The sequence below is a fragment of the Stegostoma tigrinum genome, chromosome 31 (genome assembly GCF_030684315.1).
Source record: "Stegostoma tigrinum isolate sSteTig4 chromosome 31, sSteTig4.hap1, whole genome shotgun sequence".
NCBI classification, from domain to species: Eukaryota; Metazoa; Chordata; class Chondrichthyes; order Orectolobiformes; family Stegostomatidae; genus Stegostoma; species Stegostoma tigrinum.
Window position 1 is genome coordinate 24,295,751 of NC_081384.1, and position 13,712 is coordinate 24,309,462.

General features: G+C 40.6%; 1 protein-coding gene across 10 annotated transcripts in view; it reads right to left on the reverse strand.

Moving 5' to 3' along the window:
• Window positions 1-13,712, reverse strand: part of LOC125466230 (acid-sensing ion channel 2-like) — a 1,220,788-nt gene that overhangs the window by 77,953 nt on the left and 1,129,123 nt on the right. For all 10 annotated transcript variants that reach the window (XR_007250410.2, XR_009442831.1, XR_009442830.1 and 7 more), the window contains 2 exons: window positions 5,820-5,970; window positions 4,477-4,533 (listed from right to left, as the gene is read on the reverse strand). Coding sequence is in view for 6 of the 10 variants with exons in the window: in XM_048560489.2 (XP_048416446.1) it covers window positions 4,477-4,533; window positions 5,820-5,970 (208 nt within the window). In the remaining 4 variants the exon portion in view is untranslated. The remainder of the gene's footprint in view (window positions 1-4,476; window positions 4,534-5,819; window positions 5,971-13,712) is intronic.

The window sequence follows — 13,712 nt, forward strand, 5'->3', positions numbered from 1 at the left end:
CCATCCAGGGTTTGCTGCAGTGTGATGGATCTGAAGGCCGTCCATCAGACAGTGGCTCGGGAAGATTAGAAGAAGCTAAATGTGTATTTTTTTTGTTTGATTAGGTTCGAAAATGGGGTTTCTAGTCTAGATTGGAGTTTAGGTCTCCCAATATTTTTAATTGGCTGTGTGTAACTGGAGTTTTCTCTGTATCCAGTCACAGTCACGTCTGAACCCATTTCTCCTACTTCCCTGTTTATGAGCTTTCTAATCTTGTCATCATACCTTGTTTCATTGGCAAGGAAATTAGATATATTGCCCTGTCAAATCTATTCCAACATTCCCACCAGAATCATGTGCTTATCCCTTTTAAATAAATCTGCCGTCTTTCTCTCGGCACCCTCCAAAGAACCCACTGAACCCCTGGAAACCAGCCATGGCTAATCCTGTCAATCTCCTTCACATCCATTTCACCCCTCCCCAGGGTTAGCTCTGCCAGTAGATCACTTCTCCCAAAACCACCTTCCAGAATGTTCCTTCATCTGAGATCAAGACCCTCACTATCTATGAAATCATTATGCAGGATTGCATAAACGTCATGGTGTTTTGATGGAAATTTGATTGAGGGTTGATGACACCTTGCCACTAAACGAAGCCACCCAGATTGGTTAGACCTCTCACCATTTGTCCAGGCGATCGCTGTGGAAGTGTGGCTCTGACCATGAAATAGGAATATAGGAGCAGGAGTAGGCCATTCAGCCCATCAAACCTGCTCCAGCATTTAATAAGATCATGGCTGATCAAGCATTTCATGACCTTTTATCTACACTATCCCCATAACCTATTTCACTACTGATAATCAAAATATTATCAAACATTACTTTAGATATACTCAATAGGAAAGTTTCTGTAGTTCTCTCGGATACGGAATTCCAAAGATTTATCACTTGCTGAAGAAAAATGTTCTCCTCATCTCGGTCCTAAATGACATCTAGATCCACTTCCCCCAGTCCTCTTCAAGCATCTTACTGATCCAGGTACCCTGAAAATGCTATCAACAAGAGATGGTAATATAATGGTAATATCACTGGTATAGTCACCCAGAAGTCAAAGGTAATGTCTTCGGGAGATGATTCAAATCCCACTATGGCAGCTGGGCAATTTGGATTCATTCAATGCATATAGAATTTAAAATGATTCGCAGTGACGATGACCATGAAACAATCAATAATTTTTGTTTGCTAATACCTTTCAGAGAGGGAATCCTGTCGTTCACACCCGGTCCCATTGACAGGTGTCTCCACACTCACAGTAATTTGACTCTCCTTAACTGCCCTCTGAAAAAGCTGTGGAAACCACTTGGATAAAGGTCAATAAAGGATGCACAACAAACATTGGCATTCTTCTGCCTCTGCTTTAAGTCACTTCTCATTGTTCCTGCTTTCAACCTTCATCTCAATTGATAAAGTTATTTCTGTATTCACTCTCCTTCCTTAATCTCTCTCTTCAAAAAAAACTCTTATTCACCATCACCCCTTTAGCTTCACAATTCTATGCAGGTTTGCTTTTCCTTTCACTACGTCAATCACAGCTATGGCTCCTCATCCATGGCTGAGCACTTGACAAGAAGGACTGTAAAGTTGAACCTTATTTCTTTATTTTTCTGCTGTTATATTCTATGTTTTGGTTTGTATTTCTCTATTTTAAGATGGCGCTGGAAAGTGGTGACACCATACAACATTTCTTATTGTATTTTGTCATAAACTACACATTGCATCAGATAAATCAAATCAAATTAAGGTAAGGCCATCTTTGATGGCTTATTTGTAGTGCTCCCAATTCATCTGCCCCATTCTGTTCCTAATTGCACATGCTTGTGTTTGTGTGTTCCCAGAAATAGCCTTCCGATTCATTTAAAGCTGCACTTCCAAAATCGTAATTGACAGTATACATCAGCTGCGCCTACCATCTGTATTATTGTCCCTTGTTCACCAGATCAAATTTCTCCAAGTTCCTCCTTCTTCAAGTCTGCTGCCTATATCTTAACTCATATCAAGATCCATATTCCAACCCCTTCCACCAGACGGGAGATACAGAAGCCTGAACACATGCACCAACAGGTTCAAGAACAGCTTCCTCCCTGCTGTTATTAGACTGCTGAATGGACCTCTCTAAGTTCAAATAATGTTGATCTCGCTATTTTGATTTTGCTTTGTGCACCTGCTGTGCAGCCATACCCTGTATGCTTTGCTCTGTCTGAGCAGCCTATGATCTGTACGTCCTTGTTTGCTATGATCTGCCTGTACTGCTTGCAAAACAAAACTTTTCACTGTACTTTGGTACATGGGACTATAATAAAATCAAAATCAAAATCAAATCATCTCTGTGTTGGCTGACCTCAGTCAAGCAATATCTCAATTTGAAAATTCTCATCCTTGTTTTTCTTGTTGAGGCCTTGCCCTTCCCTATCTATAATCTCCTCCAGTCCTACAACCCTCTGGGATATTGGTGCTCCTCTAAATCTGGCCTCTCATGCATTTTCATGTCTAACTACTGATGGCTATGCCTCTAGCTGTCTAGGCCACTAACTTGAGAATCGTCTCCCTGAATATCTTCAACTCTCTATCTGATCTACCTGCTTTAATACATGTTTTAAAATATACCTAAGCTTTTAGTCACCTAACATATCTTTTGTGTTTGGATGTCATACTTTCATTTTACAATGCTTCTATAAAGCACTGAAGGCACTATATAGGTATAAATTGTTCAGTCCTGAACTCCAAGTCACAAGTGAATCATCCTTTGTGTTCTGGTCGATATTTGTCTCTCAATCAATATCACAAAACAGATTATCTGGTCATTGTGGTAGGATCTTACTGAGGTTGCAGACTCAGGTGAATTTCTCCTCATAACAATGAACAACAACCTCTATAACTATATACATAACTGGATAGGAAGGAGTGTTCCCATAACTGTATAGGCTTGGTCACAATTCCATGTGTACATATTTCATTTCCCCCTGTCAGCAGCCATCACTGATATCAGTCTCATTAGTATAATTGGACTTAACCGTTATCCTAGAGGCATGAACACACACCCTGTGTCTCAGCATAAATCCCACCTTTTCCTATTTACCATCAATTCTGAAGAAGGATCATTGGACTTGAAACCATAACTCTACTTTCTTTTCACTGATGCTACCGGAACGGCTGTGTTTCTCCAGCAATTTCTGCTTTCATATCATATTGTTGTTTGTTGTTTAACCTGTTACAATTGACCGAATCACATGTGTCTGCACCTTACATTTGGGTCAGTTGTGGCCCACTTTGAAGCATTCTAACTAGAGCCTGGAAAGTTCCAGGTTGAACAAACATTCCAGGACTTGAGCCCAAAAATCAGTGCTAAAACCTGAGTGAGAGAGGAGCTGAAATTCAAATACGATATTAAACCAAAGCCCTGTGAACTTTCTCAGTTACTTATGAAATATCTCAGGTTATTATCTTGCAGAGGTCCAGGGACATTGTCCCCAGTCTCTTTAGCAACATTTATCCTTTAGTCACCCTCACAAAAAAATCAGCTGAGTGCAAACTTATTGCCATATTTCCTGTATTATAAAAATGATTATACTTCAAAAGTACTTGGCTGGCTATGAAGCACATCTAGTAGTTGTGAAAGGCAATATACAAATGTAATTCTTTCTTTATTGTCAAAGCTGAACACTATTCAAAGCTTTCATGGCATCAAGGTGAACAAAATAGATACAGAGAAACTACTTCTTCTGGTTAAAGTCGAGGACAAGGAGACATAATCTAAAAATTAAAAACATCACTTTCACAAGTGAAATGAGAAAACTATCCTTACCATCAAATGATGAGGAATTCTGGACTAAATTTCTCAAGCAACAGTTAATGCTAGGGCAACTGTAAATTTAAATTCTGAGATTGATTAATTTTTGTCATCCATGTGTATTGATGGGCTGAGGGACCTGTCCTGACGGCCTGACTGTTCACCCTTCACCCTATATTCCCTTTTCTACATTGGTTTCCCATTAAGCAAACTTCATTTTAAAATTCCCAGTCTCGTTTTTAAAATATTTCATGGGCTTGTCCTTCCTTATTTCTTCAATCTCCTCCAACTCCACAACATTTCAAGTTATTTGTGCTCTTCCAACTCTGAATTTGGAATATCCCTGATTTGAATTGCTCCATTATTGAGCTGTATTTCCAGCTAACCAAAGCTCCTAGCTCTGGAGTTTCTTCCCTAAATCACTCAGCTTCTCTTCCACTCTATTTTCCTTTTGGACACTCTTAATTCTTTGGCCAAGCCTTTGAACACCTCTGTTAATATCCCCTCATGCAAGTTTGTGCCAAATTTGATATCTCCTGTGAAAGTGCCTTGTGAGTTTACGAATATTATCAGCAGTATAAAGTTGCATATTATTGTTGTTAATGCATAGTATTATGCCCAGTCCAACAAGCTGAAGGGGAACCAACTCACCTAATGTCGGCTCTGCACATTCCTTGTACTGCTCTGGAGTGCAGTAGTGTGCATCACCTGCAATGAAAAACATAGAATGATCTGAAACTGTGAATATTCCATCATCCTCTTGTGATCATTTTAGATACAGAAAAATATCAAACTTCTGTTTCTTCACTGTGGCAGTCCAGTTTCTGTGACTGGTTCAGATGCATTGATTTTTATAACACAAGCAGATCCCAGTTTGTTAAAAATTGTTAATTAGCGGTCAATCCAAAACTAATCCCATTGCTCTTCTCTCCTCATAGCTCTGGATCTTCCCCAGTTTCAGAAATCCATGTACTTTACCCTGAAGATACAATAGTCTTTGATCCAAGCCATCCTTGTGCTGTATACAGAGCTCTCAAAATCCATGTAATAACTGCCATCTCAGATCGCAGTCCTGTGAACTTTGGATAATAATCAAATCTGCAGACTATAAAAGCAATTCTTAAAGTTTGCTATGGTCTAACTGTCAAGTGAGAAAAAAGGATCCTGGGTCACTGTAGCTAATCGAAGTATAGATTTTATGAATTCCAAACCTGTATTGGATTCAGTGGTTTAACATTTCAAGCGACTGAAACAGTTTTTGCACAAGTTATAGGTTTGTAAAAATAAATTAGCAAAGAGGGTGTATAGAGGAGTGCATGAAGCACAAAGCCAAACTAAATAAATAGGCAGAGATAACAAGGTGTAGAGATAGATGAACACGGTAGGCCAAGCAGCATCAGAGGAGCAGGAACGCTGACTTTTCAGGCCAAGACCCTACTTCAGAAATGCATTTCTGAAGAAGGGTCTTGGCCTGAAAAGTCAGCGTTCCTGCTCCTCTGATGCTGCTTGGCCTACCGTGTTCATCTATCCCTACACCTTGTTATCGCAGGTTCTGCAGCATCTGCAGTTCCTACTATCTCTAAATAAATGGGCAACTCTCTGACAGACAGAGTTCAACACAAGACTTTTCACTTTGGATATAAGAAAGATAAAGTGGAATGTTTTCTTGACGTTGAGAGGTTCTGAACTGCTCTTATGGCTGCAATACCAATACAAGTCGTGGTTCAGTATCTGTTGGCAAGATGTAGTAGTGGGGGTTTAGGTAAAGGTGATGCCTTTGAATTTCAAGGGGTGATGATTAGATTCTCTCTTGTTGGAGATAGTCGTGGCTGGTACCTTTGTGACATGAATGTTACTTGCCACATGACTGCTCAAAACTGGATATTGCAACCTATAAAGCAGCACAATTATTATTTCAATTTATTTTCTAACTACCAGAATGCCACTCAGAAGATGATGAAACAGTAAAAGCAGAAACTCGGGCTCTCACTTACCTGGCATATGTACCATTCGACAGTTGCAGTTCTCCACGAGGTACCTTGTTTCACAGTCAATCCTACAAGCTGTGATGCTGTAGCTTGGGAAAAAGTCAGTGTTGACAGCTGAAGACTGACAATCTCCCCATGGTGGTGGCAGGTATATCAGCTGCAAGCAGAAACATATCATGATTAACCTTTCCAACAAAATCCTAAAATGAATTGAGACAACACTCAATAGTACATAATCACCTGATGCAGCTTTATGGTTAGGTTCATTTTAGCAATATTGACTTTCTATAATATTTAACAAGGTTTTTAATTGTGATAAACTTGCAAAGGACGTAAGTGATAATGTTTAGGCCTAGGGTTGAACAGCAGCTAGAAACAAAAATCAGCAGCTTTCAATTGTCAATTTCTCCTAGGAACTCTTATGAACACAAGAACGGTAAAGGAGATGAACATGAAATTGCAAAGCCCTACTCTTCAAGGAACCCCTTCGCAAATAAGACATGCTGTGAACCCAAAGCTGTTCAACTCTCCAACTTTGTATCAGCCTTTTCTTTCAAGGGAAAAAATTTGCAGCTTTATTGAGTTACTCAGAGCCATGCAGGAGGTGATAGTAACTGCGAATTTCAACATTTCCACATCATAATCAGTAATTACATGATGACTAAATTGCAAAATTAATTCTGGACATTGTTCAATAGTTAATCATTACTTGCAAGAAATTGTTGACTTAGGTTTACCCAACATTAACGCCAATTTCCCGATTAGATACTTTAATCGAAATTGGCTAATGTTGCTGTTAAAATAACACTAATTAGAAAAAACAGCTGAACAATTCATGATCTGACATCCAGAAAACCAAGCTACCAGGCTAACCTCGTCAAGAAAGAAGACTGAGAGCACTGAGACAGATACTCTGCTAGCAATGGAGCATCAATGTTAATTATCACCATTGTCTATCAGTGAATAAGGTTTACTTGCTTTGCTACTTGCCACCTAGTCAAAACAGCTAAAATTAGAATACATACATTTAAGCCCAGTTTAGTTAATGGGATCCGGAATGACAATATACTAATGTTTACGATGCAGACCTAATCAGATTGAATAGGCTGAGCTTTCTGAATGCGGAAAGAGGCTGATAATGGACGAGCGAAATGGGTTGATAAGGGAAATGTAGAGAAGATGTTTCCACATTTACATGCATGAAGAGCAGGCCTGATGAATCACAAGATATTTTCCTGCCCTCCATTTTCATACAATGAGAAAAAGTTGGCAAAAACCAGGAACATAAAATCAACATCATTGGCACGTATGTATGAGGCAGAATTAGTGCAGTCTTGGGCAACTTAAGGCTTAGAATAAAGCTTCATGACAATGGTTTAGTCTACGTGTGCTCTATGTTGTTGTATAGGCCCATTAGGCTTTGAAAGGGTTAATTCTGAGGACAGCATTAAGCACTAGCCAACAATGTCACCCTTGTGTCTATGTAGGTTTCCACCGGGTGCTCCAGTTTCTTCCCACAGTCCACAGATGTGATGGTTAGATGGACTGGCCATGCTAAACTGCCCCAGTGTCCAGGAATGTACAGGCTAGGTGGATTAACCATAAGAAGTGCAGAGTTACAGGGATAGGGGTGGGTCTGGGTGGGATGTTCTTTGGACAGTCAGTGTAGACTTGATGGGCCAAATATTCTGCTTTCGTACTGTAGGGATTCAATGACTCTATATGAATATAAATGGGAGAATAGTTTTGAATCTTGAAGGAGTAAGTCCTAACACTACAATCTCATGAATAATGTGTACTATAGTGATGTATTTTTTAACGAAGTTAATGTCTGCAATAAAGTACTTGTTTAAGCTGAGAGTCTTTCTTCTTGTCAGATTACAAACCGGTTGCTCTCTACCATACTAGACCTGCTAGACTCTGTTGATCCTTATGAGGAAAGAGGTTGGTGGCAACAAACCTACCAATGGTATCTTTTACCAAGATTTGCCACAGTGAGGATATACCATCTGACATATTTCACTGTTTAATAGCCTGGACATTAGCCACAATGAGGTCTTGTGGTGAAATGGGTGTGGTCCCTAGCTCTCAGTCTCAGCTCTGGGTTCCATACCCAGGTATGGAAAAGGACCTAAAAGCCCTTTTCACACACATTAATGCCAGGAATTAAGAGGAGAGATTCCCAGTCTGTCACATGATAGAAAGAAAGTTACAGCTTCCACCAGATCAGGACCCATAGCTCCAGGCCAAAATGCAGATGTGAAAGGTACATATGGCCACAATAACTCAAACTTCTTGAGTGGACTTCAACACACATCCTGGCTGCATTACTTTTTGCTGTGATCTAGCACTAACTCATGGCAAAGACATGAATTTCTCTCAATTTACCTTTCTGTGATTTTCTAAGAATATTATTCTGCTCCAAGCTACATCTTGCTCATAAATTCTCACACCTGCTTTTGCTCAGGGCTAGTCATTTGAACCTGTGTTATAATTTAGATAAACGTGCCAACTCAAACTGACTGATCCACATTTCTGATGATCTCAGTGAAAAACTCTGAAATCTCTCAGCGTGGATTTTTGACACAGTTTTGCTGTGGAATGTATAATCACATGGAACAATTTTATGTTATCCACAGTGACTTTCAAAAAGGAGATTTGGTCTCACTGAAATTCACTTCTATGCCCGTTTAATCTCTAACATGATGCGTCAGACGGTTGTATGACAATTCCATAATTGAATGCTACCAAGGGTTTCAGTCTAGAATAAGGAAAAATGCAGCATACCAGACCTAAAACCCATGACAGGGAAAAATATTAAACAAAAAAAGGAGTTACTCATATCTTATGTAAATAAATTCCTTCTTAACTTTCACCTGCTCCCAGACTCATTCCATATTAAAATATCCATGAAATGCTCAGACTGAATGTGGTTATGGATTCTGGTACAAATTATTGGAGGTTCTGGCTATATCCATCAAAATAATTTGCACATCCAACAATACTGTTATGCTTACTTTAGCCTGAGGTGTATAGTTGGAACACAGTAAGATGGCCTGCTATGTGGAATCCACTCACAATGATCTGGATGGGTTGGTTCATAAACATTTCAGCCTGAGGATATGAGACATAGCAAGCCGATCTGGCACCTGGCATAAATAACTGAATTTGTAGCGCGGATACTGAGTTTAGGCCTCAGGATATGAATGAGTTGTAATACAGCAAGGCAATCTGCTGTAATCTAATTGAAACATGCTGCATGGAACAGCAGTACTAGCCTAGAGGCTTGCTAATATAACTAGGGAATGAATGATATACCACATACATCTTTTATTCCTCCAATCTTGTACTAATCCTGAGATAGAGGTCACCTCCCCAATATATCCAACATGCCTGGCTTCCCTCAATGTCCTTCGTACTTAATTAAATTCATGACTGTAACGTTGGAGCCATACTGTATTCTCAACAAAAATACTCTTTCTTTTGAAAGCTTTTAATAATTACCCCAAATTCTGATCAGGACAACTTTAGAGAACTGACTGGGGTAGCATATGCTTCCTGTAATCTTTTGTTTCTAAGAGCTCAACATTCATATAATCTCTTTAGTTAATCAAACAAACCAGGAGCATGATTAAAAAAAAAGTATGATGAGCCACATAAGGAGATGTGAGGTCAGATAGCTGAAAGCTTGGTCAATGAGGTGGGCTTTTAGGAGGGTATCGACACATAAGCGATGGACGGCTGTAGAGAAGGAACACTAGAGCTTGGGGCCTAGGTAGCTGATGGTGTAGTCACCACTGATGGAGCAATTATAAATGGGAATGTACAAGAAACTAAAATTGCAGGATTGGAGATATCTTGAACAGTTGCAGGAGGTTGCACAGATAGGAAAGGGTAAGGCCAAAGAGGGATTTGAAAGCAAGTGTAAGACCTAAGTCTGGCCAGATAAAGGCTGATGGGTATTTGGTTTGGTTGGGCATCTCATATGGAACACCCAGTGATGTTTCCACTAGCTCTCCAGCTGACCAGCAAGATTTCAATCACTCACATTAAATCCCAGACTCTTACTCACAGCATGAGATTTTTGTTTGAGTCTAAGTGTGAAAAAGGGCATAATAGCAGGAGGAACTTTTGCTCAGGGGTTGATTTGGATGTTACCAATCAATTACATGTTTCTCAGCTCATTAGATACCTATGCATGGGCTAAAATGCCCAATTTTGTGGGCAAGAAGTTCTGACACCTGCTGGAACTTTCAGGGCTCCACTATTTGGGAACCTTTTAAATACGGGACTGGAAAGCTCTTGGCTCTTTGCCATTCAGGAACATCACTCAAGGACAGCTCATCTCTGGTATTCATCCCTGGAGATGTTAAAGACCTGGCAAAAAGGGCTAGGCTTTAGTGATGCCTTCCTAGAGGTTTTTCTCAAGGAGAGAAGGGAAGTTCTTTTCATTATGGATAGCAACCAGAGGCTATCCCAAATGATGAAGGTAGCTTACTGCACTTTGCCAGGTTTGTACCATTATCTACTCAATGTTTCATACTCCCTTGAATGTGAATTGGCATTGCAAAGTTCCCTCCACGCAGGACTCTCTGGCAAGGGGGCGGGTATTGGGCCTCTCCATTAGATGCCTCACACATAGTCAATGTCTGGCCAGTATAGCACAACTTGCACCACATTGGTACTGCCTTTCATACATCTGCCAGGATTCACACTTAAAACTTAAAAGGGGTTGGAACATTCAGCAGCTTGTGCACCATACATTGACCTTACATTCATCTAGGAGTATGTAGACATCAGATATCCTTTCCCGAATGACTTCCATGGGACAATGACACACCCACAAAAGGTGACCCAGAGAGTTGAGCTCTTTTTTTTTAATTCAACTCCACTTTCTTTCCACATTTGGGTTTGTTGGTGTCAACTGGTGTCTCTGCCTCACTTAGATAAGCTTGTTGACCCAGACAGGGTTCATCCCGAACATGTAAAGAAACACCTAGTTATGAAGGAGCAATGTTACTGAAGCTATGTGTACTCACTGGAGTGTGGAGGAAGTAATCTACGTATCTGGCACACATCTTTTAAATAAATATAATACATATACGTCAGGTTTGTGAGCATTTGTATTAAACTAACAAGGCTGTGTTTGTGAATATAACAACAGCAGGTGGAGTTTTAAGGAGTTTTCATGACCTTGTATTGAATGAAAAACAAGTTCCTGATGAGAAAGATCAGGAAACCTGCCCAGCCTTGAACAATAAGATCTAATGCACCATTGGGAAACTGATTTTTTTTGTCTCATTTTGCACTGAGGTTCACTTGCCTGTCCTTCTGACAGTTCCAGGCAGGTATAGAAAATTCTGCTCTCAATTTCAACACTGACATATGATGAGTCCGACATTCAGCATTCTTTTTGACCAGCTTAGAAACAGTGATTTTCATTCTTGCTCCTGTCACACTTAATGTGAGTTACATTGCTACAGTAATGGGACGTAAGTCTCCTTCAGAGGGGAGGCCCCATTTATGCCCTTGTTTACTGGAATTCATTCCATCAAGGCAATGTTCCCAGCAATCATTTCACCAAAATGACACCCAGCTGTATTAATATTTCTGTCAGTTCTGTCTGCCAGCTTTGGCTCAGTGATAAAGTTTTCACTCTGAGGCAGAACGCCCTGGGATAAAGCTCTACTCCAGAGACCTCAACACACAAATTTAGCTAATAGTCCTTTGAAATGGGATCGCACTATATTATTTACCCTGCTGGAGAACTGGGGAGTTTCAGAAGCATGTTTGCTAGCTGATGTTTACTGTAGCCACCGTGTATTTGTATCTGATTTCCAAAGGAAGACAACCAACATCCGTTTACTCCAGCTCAACTATTTAAAGCTCCTCCCCTGCCAGGATGAGACTTGTAACATCTGCAAGTTTAAGCAGAGCTAGAAGCTGCAGTTATGGATTCAGAGCAATGCAAGATAGCTTTGCATTTTACTGATGCCTCCAAATGTGGATTTGGTGAGCTGTAAAGGGTTGCAGGGAGGTTCTGTTCCCTACCCATGGAAGGAAGAGGACTGCCTTAGAGTCAAGAACTTAAAGCCAGAAGCTGCTGATTAGTTTAGCATGGGAGAGTGATGTTATGCCCCTAGATTAATTGCCAGAAGAAATTTAATGACCTAATCAGGGAAGGACACGAAAGTTGCATGACCCATTCAAATATATTCTTTTAATGTGTCTAACCCCAAACATCCTTATTCTGCATTCTAATCCACTCCAGCACATCACTCCTTATGCCAATTTAGCTTGCAGGTACACTCATTCCTCCCCTTGCAGCCACCTCTACACATCACCATTTGAACATCCAGCACTGCCATTCACTCCCATCTGAATGGACCGTCACACTGATGACCCTCAGTCAATGTCGTCGCCCATTTCGTAAATGCTTTTCATTTCACACCAGCTTCAGTCACTTATTTCCTTCCTTTCAACAGAAGTGAGTATGGAACAACAGGAAGAGGCTGAGAATCAGTGATGATCCTCTGTCCTTTTTCATAATAAGAGCTACAGAGTAGGAAGCACTGGAGAGAAGATGAGTCAGCAGCCATCAGTGATTGATAGATTCAGCTATCTGGTATTAAAACTAAAAAAAATCGAAAGTCACACAGCCAAATGGCATGCAACACTTACCAAATCATAGAGTCATACAGTTGTACAGCACAGAAACAGACCCTTTGGTCCAACTCGTCCATGCCAAATGGATATCCCAAATAAATCTAGACCCATTTGCCAGCATTTGGTTCATTTCCCTCTAAACTGTTCCTATTCATATATCTGTCCAGATGCCTTTTAAATGTTGTAACTGTATCAGCCTCCACCACTTCCTCTGACAGTTCATTCCATTCATGCACCACCCTCTGCATGAAATGTTGTCCCTTAGGCCACTTTTAAATCTTTCCCTTCTCATATTAAACTAACGCCCTCTAATTTTGGGCTCCCCAACTCCAGCGAAAAGACCCTGTCTATTTACCCTATCCATTCCCCTCATGATTTTATCAACATCTGTAAGGTCACCCCTCAGGCTCCGATGCTCGAAGGAACATAGTCCCAGCCTATTCAGCTTCTGCCTACAGCTCAAACCCTCCAACCCTGGTAAAATCCTCGTAAATCTTTTCTGAACCCTTTAAAGTTTCACAGCATCCTTCCTATCGCAGGGAGACCAGAACTGCACGCAGTATTTCAGAAGTGGCCTCACCAATGTCCTGTACAGCTGCAACATGACCTCCTAACTCCAATACTCAATGCACTGATCAATAAAGGAAAGTATACCAAATACCTTCTTCACTATCTTGTCTACCTGCGACTCTACTTTTAAGGAACTATGAACATGCACTCCAAGGTCTCTCACTACCTTTCCTGGCAATGCATTCTACACCCCTACCACTCTCTGAGTAAAGAACCTACCTCTGATGACTCCCCTATATCTACCTCCAAACACTTTAAAGCTCTGTCCCCTCGTAATAGCTACCTCTACCCTAGGAAAAAGTCTCTGGCTGTCTATTCTATTTATATCCAACCTCCAGTCTTCTGACATCTCACTTGTGGCTATCAGTGATATACTACTCATGTTGACTTGATGTCAGATGCTTTTGAAATGGAATGACTTATCGCCCTGTTACCCTGACCATTCCAATTCATATCCTTCTTCTTCCATTGGCTCATCTAGTGTGTGGCAGAAGATGGTGCGGGAGGAGGGTAAAGAATCCTTAGTGGAAGTGACTTGCTTTGATGATGCACCATCACAGAATGCATGCAGACCACCCACCATCTCAGATACCTACATGTCAGGGGGACCAGCAAGAGACCATAGTATGTCAGTCCAGATAGGATGCTCCCAGCCCCGCGCAC